Source organism: Jaculus jaculus, chromosome 6 (genome assembly GCF_020740685.1).
Source record: "Jaculus jaculus isolate mJacJac1 chromosome 6, mJacJac1.mat.Y.cur, whole genome shotgun sequence".
Lineage (NCBI taxonomy): Eukaryota > Metazoa > Chordata > Mammalia > Rodentia > Dipodidae > Jaculus > Jaculus jaculus.
The window spans coordinates 93,589,568-93,608,175 of record NC_059107.1 but is presented as its reverse complement, the minus strand read 5'-3'; the positions used below and the strand labels follow the sequence as shown (position 1 = coordinate 93,608,175).

General features: G+C 44.2%; 1 protein-coding gene and 1 non-coding gene across 3 annotated transcripts in view; both read left to right on the top strand.

Annotated features, from left to right (window-relative positions):
- The window catches only part of Slc11a2 (solute carrier family 11 member 2), a 55,752-nt gene that overhangs the window by 27,440 nt on the left and 9,704 nt on the right, over nucleotides 1-18,608 (top strand). For both annotated transcript variants that reach the window (XM_045152528.1, XM_045152529.1), the window contains exons 5-15: nucleotides 489-608; nucleotides 1,367-1,473; nucleotides 2,093-2,163; nucleotides 2,275-2,342; nucleotides 7,194-7,349; nucleotides 7,947-8,105; nucleotides 10,941-11,027; nucleotides 12,319-12,438; nucleotides 12,567-12,716; nucleotides 14,170-14,243; nucleotides 15,161-15,314. In XM_045152528.1, coding sequence (XP_045008463.1) covers nucleotides 489-608; nucleotides 1,367-1,473; nucleotides 2,093-2,163; nucleotides 2,275-2,342; nucleotides 7,194-7,349; nucleotides 7,947-8,105; nucleotides 10,941-11,027; nucleotides 12,319-12,438; nucleotides 12,567-12,716; nucleotides 14,170-14,243; nucleotides 15,161-15,314 — 1,266 coding nt within the window. The remainder of the gene's footprint in view (nucleotides 1-488; nucleotides 609-1,366; nucleotides 1,474-2,092; nucleotides 2,164-2,274; nucleotides 2,343-7,193; nucleotides 7,350-7,946; nucleotides 8,106-10,940; nucleotides 11,028-12,318; nucleotides 12,439-12,566; nucleotides 12,717-14,169; nucleotides 14,244-15,160; nucleotides 15,315-18,608) is intronic.
- Nucleotides 13,664-13,826, top strand: LOC123462003. The gene has a single exon (XR_006638040.1). It is a non-coding gene; the product is annotated as a U1 spliceosomal RNA (small nuclear RNA).

Genomic DNA, 18,608 nt, shown 5'->3' with positions numbered 1-18,608 from the left:
AACTACATAAAATTATTTTGTTTTAAGCTAGGCATGGTGGTGAACACCTTTAACCCCAGCACTTGGAAGGGTGAGGTAGGAGGATCACTGTGAGTTTAAGGCCACTCTGAGACTACTTAGTGGATTCCAGGTCAGCCTGAACTAGAGTGAGAACCTATCTCAAAAAAAAAAAAAGATTATTTTACTTTATTTAAGAGAGAGAGAAAGAGAATGGGCATGCCTGGGCCTCTAGCCACTGCAAACTACAGACGCATGCACCACCATATGCATCTGACTTATGTGGGCTCTGGGGAGTTGAACCTGGGTCCTTAGGCTTCACAGGCAAGCACCTTACCCACTAAGCCATCTCTCCAGCCCCCAAACTTAAGTGATAGCCAGCTCCATTTTGTGATTATTTATTTTAGAATGCTATGACTAGTCTTCTCTGCATGAGCTGTTTGTCTCCAGTAATTCATGCCTAATGAATGTTTATGGGACATTGTTCTTAGTTGCTCTGGATCCTCCTGTTTGCCACCATTGTGGGGCTGCTGCTCCAACGGCTTGCAGCTAGACTAGGTGTGGTCACTGGGCTGCATCTTGCTGAAGTATGTCACCGTCAGTATCCAAAGGTGAGCAATATTCTGTCCTAGTTACCTCTTTCTCATGGGACTCTGCTTGTCTGGTATTACTTGCTGGCCCCATTGACTTGAAGCAGTGAAGAACTTTGGGTCAGTGATCCTGAAGACTGGGCATACCAAGGGAAATCCTACTGCCTCCCTGTTGCCAAATTATGTGCTTCCCCTTCTTCAAAATCTACTTTGAGCCAGGCGTGGTGGTGCACACCTTTAAGCTCAGCACTTGGGAGGCAGAGGTAGGAGGATCATCATGAGTTTCAGGCCACCCTGTAACTGCATAGTGAATTCCAGATCCTCCTGCCTCAGCTGGGTTCAAAAGCATGCGTTACCACCACACCTGAAATTCCATTCTTGGGAGGGAAGAAAGGAGAATGAATGGAAAAAAAGTAAGGCCCTATAGGGTTCAGGAGGCAGAGGTAGTAGGAGGATCGCCATGAGTTCAAGGCTAGCCTGAGACCACACAGTGTGAATTCCAGGTCAGCCTGGGCGAGCGTAAGACTCTACCCAAAGATAAACATACAAACAGAACTGAGTTTGATGAGTTGCTACCCCAGCTTTGGCTCATAGGCTGTACCACAGGAAACACACTTTCCTTCTCTCTGGAGCTACTGTGCAGTGATATGCCATGTGGGGCCCAGCTGTGGCACTTCCTCTCCAGCCTAGAGGCTTAGAAAACACTGCCCATGGGTCTTTGCCAAAACAAAGGGAAAAGTTCTTAGACATGAATAATCAGAACCACTCTTGCTGTGTAGGTCCCAAGAATCATCCTGTGGCTGATGGTGGAGTTGGCCATCATTGGCTCTGACATGCAGGAAGTCATTGGCTCAGCCATTGCCATCAATCTCCTGTCTGTAGGAAGGTGAGGAGATCTTCTCTAGAAAGTTCTATGGGTATTGTGCTATATTTCAAAGCCAAGGTAAGAGGATTACCATGAGTTCAAGGCCACTCTGAGAATGAATTCCAGGTCAACCTGGGCTAGAGTGAGACCCTACCTTGAAAAAATAAAACAAAAACAAACAAACAAAAAAATAATCAAAGCCAAGGTAAAAAAAAATAAATAAATAAAAAGTTTTGATTTTCAAGTTCCTATTCATCTCTTATGAAGCCTTCTGGAACTGCCTTCGTCTCTCCCTGCCCATGCCACCTCCACATCGTCCATTCCCGTCATGGGTGGTACTTTCTTCCACTCCCAGAATGTGGGGCATAATATAGTGTAACCATCTGTTTCTGTGGTAGTTTATTGCATTATACAGTGAGGTCCGTACAGGTGCAGTACTTTTCAGCCATGTGGCTTACACCTCTGACATAGTAGATTCTCAAGGAAAGTTTCAGTGAGCAAACCTAAGCTGGCTCCCCAAGGCTTGGCTTCCTTCCACCTTTGCTCATCCCCCAGGTCCTTGCCCCTCCAAGTGATTTATAGTAGACAAGGTAGTTTTAATGTTTCTTTCCTTGACCTCTGTTTCCTATTTCTCACCCAGAGTTCCCCTGTGGGGTGGAGTGCTTATCACCATTGCGGACACTTTCGTGTTTCTCTTTTTGGACAAATATGGTAAGGAAGGTGGGAATGAATGGGGGGATGAAGGAAAGCAGCCACTTTCGGGAGCCTGGCTGCAGGGAAGTGTGCCTTCTCCTGGGAGCTCACTGCTGCATTCCCCTGTAGGCTTGCGGAAGCTAGAAGCATTCTTTGGCTTTCTCATCACTATCATGGCCCTCACATTTGGATATGAGGCAAGTGCTACAGGCCGTTCGTTTTTTTTTTCTTAAAAGTAAAGCTTCATTTTGTTTTGTTCTATTTGTTCTCTTTTATTCCAGAAGCATCAGTAATGCTGAGGTAATTTAATAGTGCTGCGTAAATCAACAAAAAGCCAGTGTACATTTGGGCTCATTGTGAAGGAATATAATCATTGGCAATGACTCATTCATTCTTGGGTCACAAGTGACTAGATTTGCCAGGCGGGGTGGTGCGCATGCCTTTAATCCCAGTGTTTGGGAGGCTGGTATAGGAGGATCTCCATGAGTTTGAGGCTAGCCTGGGACTATGGAGTGAGTTCCAGGTCAGCCTGGGTTAGAGTGAGACCCTACCTTGGGGGGAAAAAAAAGACAAGACTACACAACCTTCCAAGGTTGACTTCTCGGTCCCAGATCAGCCATTCTGACAACAGAGGAGTTTAGGAGTGAGTGGGTTACAGAAGGGTTATAGAATGATCCTTGGCTGTTAAGTGCTTCTGGGTTTGCTCATCTTGGTTTAAATTTACTACAGTTTGCCCTTGCCCTGTATTAAAACACTTGATGAATTAGAGGTAATTTTATCGTGCCCTAACCCATTCCTAGGATTATTTGCAGTGACAGCATCTTTTTATGTCCAGTTGTTACAGACTGGTTTCTGCTTACAGGCTTGCCTAAGCATTAAAAAGTACATCTAATCTATGAGTAGATCATGCAGGTTGTCTCAAGGTTTGTAAGAAAAGTGCTGAGCCAGGGAAAGTACACATGAGCAGTGCTCATGGATGGCTCGCTCACTGCACAGTAATGTCAGAAATCAGCACTCAGGAGGTAGGAGGGTCACATGGGTTCAAGACCAGCCTGAGACTATATAGTGAATTCCAGCTCAGCCTGCACTAGAGCAAGACCCTACCTCAAACTCCCCCTACCCCACAAAAAAGAATACATATTCTTTTTTTTATTTTTGAATTCACTATGTAGTCTCAGGGTGGCCTCAAATTCACAGCAATCCTCCTACCTCTGCCTCCCGAGTGCTGGGATTAAAGGCGTGCACCACCACACTCGGCTAAGAATACATATTCTTGAATCTGTTTTACACAAGCTTCAGTGATGCTAATAAGAATCACACATTAGGCCGGGCGTGGTGGCGCACGCCTTTAATCCCAGCACTCGGGAGGCAGAGGTAGGAGGATCACTGAGAGTTCGAGGCCACCCTGAGACTACATAGTGAATTCCAGGTCAGCCTGAGCCAAAGTGAGACCCTACCTCGAAAAACCAAAAAAAAAAAAAAAAAAAAAAAAAGGAATCACACATTAGGGCTTGAGGGATGGCTTAGCAATTAAGGCACTTGCCTTTGGAGCCAAAGGACCCAGGTTTGATTCCCCAGTTCCCACATAAGCTAGATGCACAAGGTGATGCATGCATCTGGAGTTCATTTGCAGTGGCTGGATGCCCTGGCACACCTATTCTCTCTATCTGTCACCTCCATTCTGATAAATTAATAAATAAATACTTTAAAAAAAATTAAGTTAAAAAAAAGGCCCAGGCCTGACTTAGAGAACTAGCGGCCAATGTGCTGACCTTTTGCTTCTGTAAACTTTGCTTGCTTAATTGCGCCTTTCCCCCTAAAGTTTCTGAGGAATCTCCACTTCAAGGACATTGCAGAAACACTCCACTGTGGGGTGGGGAGGGGGGCCTCTGGCCTCTGACCACCTGTTTAGATAAGAAACTGAGGAATCTCCACTTCAAGGACAATGCCTGGAGTGCCCCTAGCTCCTGCCCCCAACTTTGCCCGCTGAAACCCCAAGCCAATCAGAACTGTTTAAATAAACCAATCATGTATCTATCCCCTACTTCTTTGTTCGAATTCCTATATGAACCCCTTCCCCCAAAAGAAAGGGGCTCTCTCCCTCACTACCACTGTGCCGGACTGTGGGGACGGAGCCCAGGCCTAGGCTTGCAATAAAGAAACCTGCTGCTTAAAAAAAAAAAAAAAGAATAGGGCTGAAGAGATAGCTTTGTGGTTAAGGCACTTGCCTGGGAAGTCTAAGGTCCCATGCTGGGCTCACCAGATGCCACTGTAGCCAGACATACAAAGGTGAGGCAAGCACAAGGTCGCACATGCCCACTAGGTGGCAAAAGCATCTGGAGTTTGATTGCAGTGGCTGAGGCCCTGGCACGCTTATTCTCTATCTCTTCTCTTTCTCTGTCTCTCTCTGTCTCTTGCTCACGCTTGTTCTCTCAAAAATAAAAATAAAAAAGAATAGCACATTAACAGCCATTTTGTTTCTTCAGAGCATTAATTTCATATTTTACTGTTCTGTACATTGTAAATGTGATATCAGATATTTAGAATATATAGTCCTGTATTCTCTGAGCCCTGGCAGGAATCTCTTATATTAGTTACTCTTTAGTAACTGTAACCTGAGAAAAATAACTTAGGAGATAAGAAGTACTTAGTTGATGGTTTTAGAGGACTTGGCCCGCGGTTCCTTGGCCTCTGTCCTTGGGCAGAATGTCATGGCAGCAGGAGTTTGTGGCATAAGAAATCATTTACGTTATGGGGGACAGGAATCAGAAGTAGACCAGAAGGGACCAGGGCAAGGTATGCCTTTGAAAGACATGCCCCCAGTGACCTCCTTCCAGGTGGGCCTACCCATCAGAGATTACAGCCTATCTCCAAATAGCTCAACCAGCTGGGATTAAGAGTTTAAACATGAGCCTTTACGAGGCATTTCATAGTCAAACCACAATAGCCCTTTATATCTCTTTCTTCTTTTTCATTTTTTTAAATAGATTTTTGGGCCAGGCATGGTGGCACACACCCTTAATTCTAGCACTTGGAAGCCAGAGGTAGGAGGATTGCCATGAGTTCAAGGCCACCCTGAGACTACAGAGTGAATTCCAGGTCAGCCTGAGCAAGAGTGACACCCTACGTTGAAAAACAAATAAACAAACAAAAACAAAAGATTTCTTGGCTTTATTTGAAGTAGTCACGTGGTTGTTTGTTGTTTTGCAGCACTAGAGACTGAACCTTGGACACTAGACTAGTGCTCTATTACTGAGCAATACCCCCAGCTCTCAAGGACTTTATTTATGGATCATTTTTATATATGTATATAATGTATTTTGATCATAATCACTACCTTCTCTTTTCCCCTTCTTCCTAGCTAATCTCTCTTCTATTTTAATGTGGGGAGCCGCACTCATGCACACACGCCTGAGCATCTGTATCCCATTTAATTTAATTAGGGTTGTATGCATGAGTATGGGTGCAGGGTTGTTTACCAGAGCATATACACTTACCAGTGGCTATGCCACTGAAGAAAATGTTTCTCTTTCCCCCAGAATCATTAAATGCCCTTAAGCCCTCCTCCATCCTCCATGATGAATTGTTTTGTTTTGTTTTCCAAGGTAGGGTCACACTCTAGCTCAGGCTGACCTGGAATTCCCTATGTAGTCTCAGGGTGGCTTCGAACTCATGGTGATCCTCCTACCTCTGCCTCCCAAGTACTGGGATTAAAGGTGTGAGCCACCACGCCTGGTATTAGGTTTCGTTTTTTTTTTTTGTTTTTTTTTTTTTTTTTTTTTTTTTTTGGTTTTTCGAGGTAGGGTCTCACTCTGGTCCAGGCTGACCTGGAATTAACTCTGTAGTCTCAGGGTGGCCTTGAACTCATGGCAATCCTCCTACCTCTGCCTCCCGAGTGCTGGGATTAAAGGCGTGCGCCACCACGCCCGGCTTAGGTTTCATTTTCAAAGGAAACATGTTGCCAATATTGCTTAAGTGCCTTTGAGTTCATTGTTGGTTCCTGAAGAAAGTTACAGTACCATATTTATTGTGTTGCATGTGTGTGAGTGTGTGTGCATGTGTGCACCTTCATGAGTGTGTGTGTATATATATATATGTGTGTGGCAGGCAGGGCCTCCTGTCATTGCAAACAAAACACACCACAGTTGTGCCGTTTCCTTTGCATCTGGCTTTCATGGGTGTTAGGGAATTGATCCATGGCTTTTAAGCCAAGCCTTTAAGCCAACTTGCCAAGACCATCCTTTATTTTGGTTTTTGTTTTTTAGGTAGGGTCTCACTGTAGTCCAGGCTGACCTCAAACTCACAATGATCCTCCTACCTCTGCCTCCCAAGTGCTGGGATTAAAGGCATGCACTACCATGCCTGGCTTTTTTTTTTTTTTTTTTTTTTTAAGATAGTTTTACCTAGAGCTTTTGAACCAAGGCAAATGTCCTACTTCAGTCTCTCAAACATATAGGTTTACAGACTGTGTGGACTTGGTTGATACTTTTTTTTGTTTGTTTGTTTTTTGTTTTTCGAGGTAGGGTCTCACTCTAGCCCAGGCTGACCTAGAATTCACTATGGAGTCTCAAGGTTGCCGTGAACTCATGGCAATCCTCCTACCTCTGCCTCCCGAGTGCTGGGATTAAAGGTGTGCACCACCATGCCCGGCAATACTTTTTTTTTTTTTAACAATTCTGTATTCTTATAATAAATCTTTTTTAAAGATTTATTTTTATTTATTTCTTTATTAGATACAGAGAGAGGGGTGGGAGGTAGAGAGAGAGAGTGAGAATAGGCATGCCAGAGCCTTTAGCTGTTGCAAATGAGCACCAGATGCATGCACCACCATGTACATCTGGCTTATGTGGGACCTGGGGAATCGAACCTGGGTCTTTAGGCTTTTCAGGCAGGTGCCTTAATTGCTAAGCCATTTCTCCAGCCCCAATTCTGTATTCTTCATATTCAAGGTGATTACAAAGGGGAAGGATGCTAAGCGTTCCCTGATGTTGTATTATTCCTCATTTCATGTTCCAGTGAAGGCTAACAAGCATTTGGTTACTGTATAGTATGTTACAGTGAAGCCCGACCAGAGCCAGGTGCTCAGGGGCATGTTCGTGCCATCCTGTTCAGGCTGTGGAACCCCACAGATTGAGCAGGCCGTGGGCATCGTGGGAGCTGTTATCATGCCACACAACATGTACCTGCACTCTGCCTTAGTCAAGGTAAGTGGTCCTTATCTCAGCCACAAGGGACATGAACTTAGCTTGTGACTTTTAGAGCAAGATATGTTCAAGGCTGGTGGCGTGTAAACCTCACACACTTGCTCTATGTTTTTATCGCTGCATTGGCCGGGGATTACCAACCCCATGTGGAAGCTGAGGCTGATGTTCTTCATAAAGCACTGAAGGGACTGGAAAGTGCCTCACGGCCTCTTGCGCTTGATTCCAAAGCTGGCCTTAAGGAGGTCAAGAGGAAGGGAGGGCTTTACCAGTAAGTCTTAGACATTCCTTTGCTGGGAGACTTCAGAGACCTTTTGGCTGAAGTCAGCCTATTTCTGCGGGTGTCCTTCCAGCCACCACATCTGAGAGTTCAGTAGCCAGTCACTGATCCCTGTTTGAGGAATGTGCAGTGTTGTCAAAGGTTGCAGTCTGTAGTGGCCTGATGAACAGGGATTTGGGTGAGTGTTAGATATCGCTCACATTTCATCTTGTCAGTCATTTACCCTCTCCATCTCTCAGCTGGGTGCAAAGTTCTGAGTTGTTACAAGAAACGTACTGCTACTGATTAAAAAAGAATGATTGCTGCTGTTATCTCTCTAGTCTAGACAAGTAAACCGGGCCAATAAGCAGGAAGTCCGAGAAGCCAATAAGTACTTTTTCATTGAATCGTGCATTGCTCTCTTTGTTTCCTTCATCATCAACGTCTTTGTCGTCTCAGTCTTTGCTGAAGCATTTTATGGGAAAACCAACGAGCAGGTGGTGAGTAAGCTGGGGTGCTAGGTGGTAGTGAATATGAGAGTAAAATGAAAGGTGGAATGGGGTGGACACATCAGTAATTACTTAAGAGTGCAGGAGAAATATACTTGTACCCTCAATATCCCCCACTCCCACCCCAATCACTATGTACCAAGCCAGAGTCGGGGGGGGTGGGGCGTAGCTGGGAGAACCTGTTCCCAGCTGCCCCATCTTTTGGCTGGGAGGAGAGCTGTCCTTAGACACCTGATTGTCTCGTGCTGTCATGCAGGTAGCTTCATGGATATTTGGCTCTTTGTCATGTCCTTTGCTTTCCTTTTATCAACTTCTGAATATCGAGATGAGGGCATATTAGAAGTCAATAGACAGAACAGGCTGATCATTTACATTCTGTATCCTCTTGATTCCTGCTGCCAATATTGTTTGTTTGTTTGTTTTGTTCTTTTCAAGGCCAGATCTCACTCTAGCCCACGCTCTAGTTCTAGGCTAGCCTCGAACTCACAGCAGTCCTCCTACCTCTGCCTCCTGAGTGCTGGGATTAAAGGCATGTACCACCACATCTGGCTCAGTATAGCTTTTTGTTTTGTTTTTCTTTTTGAGGTTTGTTTTGTTTTTAAACAATTTTATTTCTTATTTATTTATTTATTGGAGAGACAGAGATAGAATGGGCAGGCTGGGCCTTCCAGCTACTGCAAACGCACTGCAGATGCATCTGCCACCTTGTGCATCTTACGTGGGTCTGGGGAAATTGAACCTAGGTCCTTTAGCTTTGAAGGCAAGTGCTTTAACCACTAAGCCATATCTCCAGCCCTGTTTTGTTTTGAGATGCTGTGGTTGAACCCAGGACCTTGTGCATGCTAGCCAGCAATTCTGCCACTGAGCTATATGCCTAAGTGCCTACCTAGTTTAGATCATTGTTTATTTCTTCCTGGTTCTGCTTTGTCTGAGGCCCCTTATTCATGCTGTCCTCTCACCTTTAAAGCCTTCTTTAAAAAAAAAAAAAAGTAAGCATATATATTTAATTTGAAAGAGGCAGATTGAGAGAGAGAGAATGGGTGCACCAGAGCTACCAGCTACTGGAAACAAACTCCAGATGCATGTGCCCCCTTGTGTATCTGGCTTACATAGGTCCTGGGGAATCAAAGTGGGATCCTTTGGCTTTATAGGCAAACACCTTAACTGCTAAGTCATCTCTCCAGCCTTTTTTTTTTTTTTTTTTTTTTTTTGGTTTTCCAAGGTAGGGTTTCACTGTAGCCAGGCTGACCTGGAATTCACTAAGTAGGCTCAGGGTGGCCTCGAACTCATGGTGATCCTCCTACCTCTGCCTCCCAAGTTCTGGGATTAAAGGTGTGTGCCACTATGCCTGACCTTGTTTGCTTTTGAGAAAGGTTCTCTCTATGTAGCTCAGGCTGACCTTGAATTTGTGATCCTCCTGTTTCAGACTGCTACGATTGAAACCTTCTTAAAAGCCTCTCTTCATTTATGATGGTCTACCATTTGAATATTATCACACAGATTCTAACTCAGCACTTTTATTTTCTTTCTTTCTTTTTTTTTTTTTTTTTTTTTTTTGGTTTTTTGAAGTAGGGCTTCATTCTAGCTCAGGCTGATCTGGAATTTACTATGTAATCTCAAGGTGGCCTTGAACTCATGGTGATCCTTCTACCTCTGCCTCCCAAGTGCTGGGATTAAAGGCGTGAGCTACCACGCCCGGTTCCCCAGCACCCATTTTTAATGACCTGGATGTGTAAAAAGACTGGCTAGGTATGGCACACCTTTAATCCCTGCACTCAGGAGGCAGAAGCAGGAGGATCACTGTGAGTTCAAGGCCACCCTGAATTGCATAGTAAATTCCAGGTACAACTGAGCTAGAGTGAGACCCTACTTCAAGAAAACCAAGAAAAGGGCTGGAGAGATGGCTTAGTGGTTGAGGCGCTTACCTGTGAAGCCTAAGGACCAGATCCCCTGTAAAGCCAGATGCACAAAGTAGCACAAGTATCTGGAGTTTGTTTGCACTGACTGGAGGCCCTGGTGCCCCCATTCCGTCTCTCTCTCAAATAAATAAATTTAATTTAAAAAGACTGTGGGGCCGGGTGTGGTGGTACATGCCTTTAAACCCAGCACTTGGGAGGCAGAGGTAGGAGGATTGCCATGAGTTCTAAGCAACTCTGAGAATACAGAGTGAATTCCAGGTCAGCCTGGGCTACAGTGAGACTCTATCTCGAAAAACCAAAAAATACAATAAAAAATAAAGACTGTGGAGGAGGGTTGCAAATAACAGAGCTGGCAGCCTCTGCCCACATCATAACTCTTTTTTTTTTTTTTTTTTAACGATTTCAGTGACAGACATAGAGAGAAAGACAGATAGAGGGAGAGAGAGAGAATGGGCGTGCCAGGGCTTCCAACCTCTGCAAACGAACTCCAGACGCGTGCGCCCCCTTGTGCATCTGGCTAACGTGGGACCTGGGGAACCGAGCCTCGAACCAGGGTCCTTAGGCTTCACAGCCAAGCGCTTAACCGCTAAGCCATCTCTCCAGCCCCATAACTCTTTATACAGTGTTTTCCTCCATCCAGTTTATATCAGTGAATTTTAAAAATATATATTTTTTATTTTTATTTATTAGAGAGAGAAAGAGAGAGGCAGACGCAAAGGGCCCCTACCTGCTGCAGACGAACTCCAGACACATGTGCCACGGCTTACGTGGGTTCTGGGTAATCGAACCTGGGCAAGTGCCATAACCACTGGACTATCTCTCCAGCCCAGTTAGTGGACTTTCATAAGCAGTATAAGAAGCTCTTATCTGATCCTTGCCACTAAAGCTAAACTGCTTTGGGTTCTAGGTCAGTGTCTGTAAAAACAGTAGCAGTCCCTATGTTAACCTCTTTCCTGACGATAATTCAACTCTTGCTGTGGATATCTACAAAGGGGTAAGTATGTTCTGGTTTGTGATCTTTACTTTTTTTCCATTTATTTATTTATTTATTTGAGAGGGACAGACACAGAGAAAAAGGGAGAGGGAGGGGAGGGGGAGAATGGGCATGCCAGAGCTTCCAAGCCACTGCAAATGAACTACAGATGCGTGCACCCCCTTGTGCATCTGGCTAACGTGGGTCCTGGGGAATCAAGCCTTGAGCCAGGGTCCTTAGGCGTTACAGGCAAGTGCTTAACCACTAAGCCATCTCTCCAGGCCCCTGTGATCTTTACTTTTGAATAAATAGTATCTGGCTCTTTGTGAGTTTGGTTTAGACATAAGCATGTCTCCTGTGGAGCATCATTTATTTCAGACATCCACATGCCAGAGAAGCATCTGGATTCCATGAGTTGGCTGAGGGTTGGGGAGCCCAGAGAGGGTATAGACCAGTTGGAATGATGGGTTATCCACCAGCAGCTCCCAAACTTGTGACAGTACATAATTCTGTGAAGAAAACGTCCTAGTAAAGTGCTGTTCACTAGGGCCTCTGAGGCCCTCTGTGCTGATTACACTATGACCCTCCAAGAACAGTATACATGGCATTGCCCAGATTTATTTCCTCATTCCCTGTACTCTACCATTTCCAGAGTAGTGTATTCAGGGATATGATTTGGGAGATAGGGTACACAGTTTAGCCTTTTCAGCATTTTAAGGTGGAGGTTGGGCATGAAGGCTTTAAGAGCACAGAAAAGAGGAATGAAGGAGCATCCAGTAAAGCTGGCCGGGCATCGATTGAAGTCCTCTAGAATCAGATCCAGACCTGAGCCTCGCTTCTCAGTGCCCAGCACAATGCTTGGTGAAGTTGATGTTTAGCAAAAAAGAAACACAGCAGTGGAGAGATGGCTTAGCAGTTAAGGTGCTTGCCTGAGAAGCCTAAGGACCCAGGTTCAACTCTCCAGATCCCACATAAGGCAGAAGCACAAAGGTGAGACAAGCTCATGGCTGCACATGCCCACTAGGTGGCGCAAGCATCTGGAGTGCGAGTGTAGTGGCTGAGGGCCTTGGTACACGGTGCACCAATTCTCTGTCTCTCTAAAAAATAATAGCTGGGCATGGTGATGCACACTTTTTTTTTCTTTTTCAAAGTAGGGTCTCACTCTAGTCCAGGCTGACCTGGAATTCACTATGTAGTCTCAGACCCTACCTCGAAAAATAAAAACAAATAATAATAATAAAAGAACCACCGAAAAGTGTTGTTTTTGCCTTTACCTGATACAGTGTATCTCTCTGTCCCTTGCCTGCCCTAGGGCGTCGTGCTGGGGTGTTACTTTGGGCCTGCCGCACTCTATATCTGGGCCGTGGGGATCCTGGCTGCAGGACAGAGCTCCACCATGACAGGAACCTATTCCGGTCAGTTTGTCATGGAGGTATGTATCGGTATTGAGCAGAGGGAGTTGACATAGGCTTTTAGTATTTCTTCAGTTCATACTTCCATTTTGAGCATCCCCAAACATTTTCCATCCCACAGTCACCCTGCCCTCCTGTTTTCTTCTAGGGATTCCTGAACCTAAAGTGGTCACGTTTCGCTCGAGTGATTCTCACACGTTCTATTGCCATCATCCCCACTCTGCTCGTTGCTGTCTTCCAAGATGTAGAGCATCTGACAGGGATGAATGACTTCCTGAATGTTCTGCAGAGCTTACAGGTGAGCAGGGAGCTGGAGAAACTCATGTCCCCTTTAGTTGTTAAAATATTATTTGTTGTCAGACACTATGGTGCACACCTTTAATCCCAGCACTCAGGAGGCAGGAGGTGGGAGGATTGCCATGAGTTGGAGGCCACCTTGAGACTACATAGTGAATTCCAGGTCAACCTGGGCTAGAGTGAGACCCTACCATGAAAAAAAAAAACAAAAAAAAGAAAATATTGCCAGTTGTGGTGACACATGTCTTTAATCCCAGCATTTGGTAGGCAGAGGTAGGTAGATGAGTTTTAGGCTGCCCTGAGACTACATAGTGAGTTCCAGGTCAGTCTGGGCTGGAGTGAGACCTTACCTCGGAAAAAAAAAAAAAAGAAAAAAGAAAATATTATTTATTTGCAAGCAGAGGGACAAAGAGAGATAATGGGTGCATCAGGGTCTTCTGCCACCACAAATAAACTCCAGGTGCATGCATCTGGCTTTACATGCGTACTGGGGAATTAAGCCCCCATCAACAGGTTTTGCAAGCAAGTGCTTTAACCACTGAATCATCTTCCTAACCCCTCATGTTCCATTCAGTTAGCTGTAAGTCCTTCCCTTGTGTAGGAATCATACTAGGTGCCAGATGCTGGAGGGAAATTGAGAGGAAGAAAGAGGCATGGTCTTGATTTGTAGTAAATTTATAAAATTGTATACATCTAAAAGGCTTTTATGAAAGTTTCATTTTTTTTTCTTTGTTTTTCTTTTTCCAAGGTAGGGTCTCACTCTAACCCAGGCTGACCTGGAATTCACTACGTAGTCTTGGGGTGGCCTCAAACTCACGGTGATCCTCCTACCTCTGCCTCCCGAGTGCTGGGATTAAAGGTGTGTGTTATTATGCCCAGCTTAAGTTGTTCTTTAAGTGTACTAAGTTGAAATGATGAGATATACTTAACATATAAAACACAAAATTAATACTTCTGTGGCAGCGGAGATACCCTGATCATGAAGATAGCTTTCCCAGGGTGAGGCTTACCCATTGCATTCCATATGTGTTGACTTACAAAATTTTCCCAAGTTGGGAAAACTTGATTGCGTAATTTGTGGTAATGGGAGATTGTATTCATGCCCCTCCAGAAAAAATAAAATGAAACAAAATGCTAGTTCATTAATGGAGCAATTACTTAATGAGCTCTAAGACACTGTGCTGGATCCTTCGGAAGTTATAAGCAAGTCACATCCAGTATTTGTCCTCTTGTGTTTAAACAAAGACTTAGGATCATACTTAACTTACTATCAGAGTAAAGACAGCTCGCTGAAGTCCAGGATAAGGGTTGACAGTGTTAGGATGATAGGAGTAATTCTGTCCTGTGTGTGGGTGAGACAGTGTTTATGATTCCCTGTGTGAACCATGCTGGTCTCTGTGGTAAGGCATCTCTCATAATCTTCATCTGGTCTTTTTATTTAACTTTTTTTCCAGCTTCCTTTTGCTCTCATTCCCATCCTCACATTCACGAGCTTGCGCCCAGTAATGAGTGAGTTTTCCAATGGAATGTGAGTATACTCGTCATATTCTCTAAAAGGAATGCTGATAGATGGGGAAGGGACTTATTTATTTATTATTTGTATTTATTTATTTGACACAGAGAAAGGCAGAGAGAGGGAGAGAAAGAATGGGTGTGCCAGGGCATCTAGCTATTGCCAACGAACTCCAGACACACATACCACCTTGTGTATCTGGCTTATGTGGGTCCTGGGGAATTGAACCTGGGTCCTATGGCCTTGCAAGTAAGCTTCTTAACCACTAAGCCGTCTCTCTCCAGCCCTGAGAGGTGACTTTTTAATCTAACAGACCTCTCAGAAATGTCATATAGAGCCGAACATGGTGGTGCATGCCTTTAATCCCAATACTCGGAAGGCACAGATAGGAGGATTGCTGTGAACTCAAGGTCAAACTGGAACCGTACAATTAGTTCCAGGTCAGACTGGGCTAGAATGAGAACCCTACCTCAGAAAACCAAAACACAAATAACAGAAAAATGTTGTATAGCTCAGCTGTGTGTTTGCTTGTTTTGTTTTTTTTTTTTCTTACAGAATGTAGAGTATAGATATTAAAAAGGGGAAGAAACACACTTTTTATTCAGTTTTAGGGTTTTAACTCATTGGCTTCAGCCACTGATGTTTGGAGTCTGTGTTAAATGATCTACTAATACCTTTGTGTACACTGTGAAGGGATGGAGGGTCCATTTCACTAGACTGAGCTGTCTAATTGTGCTAAGGACTCTCATGAAATGGCTCGTTCCATTTCTACACCTTGTTACCTCTCTAGGGTCTTAAATACTGTATAATTTTAGCTGTCTTTTTGCCTTGCCTCTAATCCCTGTCCTGTTTATGCCATGAGATGCAATGTCTTTCTCTCTGTGTGGCTCAGTGGCACTCTCCAGTACTTACTAAGTCTTATTCTTTTGCAGAGGCTGGAGGATTGCAGGTGGAATCTTAGTCCTTCTCATCTGTTCCATCAACATGTACTTTGTACTGGTTTACGTGCAGGAGTTAGGGCACGTGGCGTTGTATGTGGTGGCCGCAGTAGTTAGTGTGGCTTATCTATGCTTTGTGTTCTACTTGGTAAGTGCAGTATGGAGGGGTCAGGAGCAAAGATACACGGGACGGTCCAGGTGGGGCTACTAACCTTGAGAAATTAATGGCCCCTTGCCCTTCCCCCCAAAAAACTCATAGCTATCCACTGGAACAACTTGTCTGATTTTTAAATTTTATTTCACTCTTTTATTAGAGAGATAGATGGCTTAGTGGTTAAGCTCTTGCCTGTGAAGCCTAAGGACCTCGGTTTGAGGCTTGATTCTCCAGGACCCATGTTAGCCAGATGCACAAAGGGACACACACGTCTGGAGTTCGTCTGCAGTGGCTGGAGGCCCTGGAGCACCCATTCTCTCTCTCTCTCTCTCTCTGCCTCTTTCTGTCTGTTGCTGTCAAATAAACAAAAATAAATAAAGAGGGAGATAAAGAATGGGCGCATTAGGCCCTCTAGCCATTGCAAACAAACTCCAGATGCGTGTGCCACCATGTGCATCTGGCTTACATGGTTTCTGGGGAATCAAACTTGGGTCCTTAGGCTTTGCAAGCTACTGCCTTAACCACTAAGCCATCTCTCCAGCCCTGATTGTGTGTGTGTGTGTGAGTGTGAGTGTGTGTGTGCGTGCGTGCTGATACTGGGCATTGAACCTAGAGCTCACGTGTGACAGGCAAGCACTCTCACTGAGCTCCATCCCCAACTGGCTATTTGTATTTTGAGTTTTTTTAAAATATTTTGAAACATCACATTTACTTTGGTTTCTAATATCTGGTAAATTTCTATTTCTTTTATCTTTATATGATTTTCATATCTTATTCTTTCTTCCCTTTTTTTTTTTTTTTTTCCACGATAGGGCCCCACTCTGGCCTAGGCTGACCTGGAATTCACTGTGTAGTCTCAGACTGGCCTCGAACTCATGGTGATCCTCCCACCTCTGCCTCCTGAGTGCTGGGATTAAAGGTGTGCACCACCACACCCGACTTAGAAAAACTTTTTTGATTGTTATATTTAATTCTTAGGGAGAATGTGTTATATTTCAGGAACTGAAAGCAGAGACAATGTGGAACAAGACATGAGTTTAAAAAAGGGACTGTGCAGGGTAAATTAGAGTTTTGGGGTGGGGTACATGTGCTCAAAGCCTGGAACTGCTCTACCTCCAACTAAACTGTCTGAAGAAATAAGTAAACAGCCAGGCATGGTGGCCCCACACCTTTATCCCAGCACTTGGGAAGTTTAGGTAGGACATCACAGGAAGTTTGAGGTCAGCCTGGATGGGAGTGAGGCTGTGCCTCAAACACCAGAATCCTGTTCACAAAATTATAGCTGCAAAGAAAGGGAAGATTTTTTGTTTTGTTTTTTTTGAGGTTGAGTCTCACTGTAGTCCAGGCTGACCTGGAATTCACTCTGTAGTCTCAGGGTGGCCTCAAACTCACGGCGATCCTCCTGTCTCCACCTCATGAGAGCTGGGATTAAAGGCGTGTGCCAACACAGCTGGCTGGGAAGATAATTTTTATACTTAGGTTATCAATAAAAAATGTTCAGTTTAGGGCTTGGGAAATAACTCAGTGATTAAAGAGGCTTGTTTACAATGCCAACAAACCCGGGTTCAATTCCCTAGTACCCACATAAAACCAGACACATAAGTGACACATGTGTCTACATTCCATTTGCAGTGGCAAGAGGCCCTGGCATGCCCATATTCACGCTCGCTGTCTCTCCCCCTCCCTCTCCCTCTCTTTCTCCCCTGCCCTCTCCCTCCCTCTCTCTTTCTTTCTCAAATAAATTATAATATTTTCTGGGCGTGGTGGTGTACACCTTTAATCCCAGCACTTGGGAGGCAGAGGTAGGAGGATCACCAGAAGTTCTGAGACTACATAGTAAATTCCAGGTCAGCCTGGACCAGAGTGAGATACTACTTCAAAAAACAAAAACAACAACAATAAAAAATCATAAAAAAAGAAAATATTTAAAAGTTTCTTAGTTTAGGGGCTGAAGTAATGGCTTAGTGGTTAAAGCATTTGCCTGTGAAGCCTTAAGATATCCAGGTTCAATTCCCCAGTACCAACGCAAGCCGGCTGTACAAGGTAGTGCATGTGTCTGGAATTTTCAGTGACTGGACACCCTGGTGTGCCCATTCTCTCTATCTGCCTCTTTCTCTCTCTCAAATAAATAAATTTCTGAGTTTAAATTATGTAAAAATAACAGTAGTCTCTAGAAGGACAAATATTGATATATTCTTTGCTATTTTTCAATATTCACGTGACTTTTATTAGTGAAAAAGCTATAACAAAAATAATAGATCCACCTCTGTGCTGGACTGGTTTTTATGAAAAAACACTACAGTTAGGGTTAAGGAACAGCAAAATTTGTGGCATTTCTGCTGCAGAGAATGTTAAAGATGGAGGTCAAAGCCCTGCTATTGATCTCTAGAACAATTACCTTGTCCCCATGCCAATGTCTGCCAAAGATTAGGATCTGATTGAGAAACTCCTATTAGTGAATATTTAAAACATGTCTTGGGAAGTGGAGAGATGGCTTAAGAGTTAAGGAGCTTGCCTACAAAGCCTACAGACCCAGGTTCTTTGTGCCCACATAAAGCCAGATGCACAAAGTAGCACATGCATCTGGAGTTTGTTTGCAGTGGCTAAAGGCCCTGCCACTCCCATTACCCCCCCCCCCAACTTGCAAATAAAAATAAATAAATAGGCCTGGCATGGTGGTGGTGCATGTCTTTAATCCCAGCACTGGAGAAGCAGAGGTAGGAGGATCATCGCAAGTTCGAGGTCAGCCTCAGTCTACATAGTGAATTCCAGGTCAACATGGGCTAGTGCAAGACCCTACCTTGAAAAACCAAAAATAAATAAGTAAATTTTTAAAAATACAAATAAAAAGCAGAGAGTAAATTATTCATGGAGTTAGGGGAACCCTTCCTGTATGCATACTCCTTATGAGAGCGCTGCTCTCTTCTCGGAGGTGAGGACCAGTTCTACATGGATCACTGCTATTTTGCTGTAAATCAGGAACTTTATAGGACAGCCCAGGAGACTCCTGTCTCATTAGTCTGCAGTCATTCTCCATATTGGAGGTGGGGGACTGATGGAAAGCAATCATCAGACAATTCCAGTTGAATAAAAGAAACAGTTTTCCACAAACATAGAGGTAGGAACAAAGACGACTCTGTTTTGAAAATAGCATGGGAAGACTTTCTTGAGGAGCATGGACTCCAGCATGTTGGGTTTTTTTAAATTTCTATTTATTTATTTGCTAGCAGAAAGACACAGAGGAAAGAGAGACAGAGTAAGAGTAGACAGGCCAGGGCCTCTAGCCAC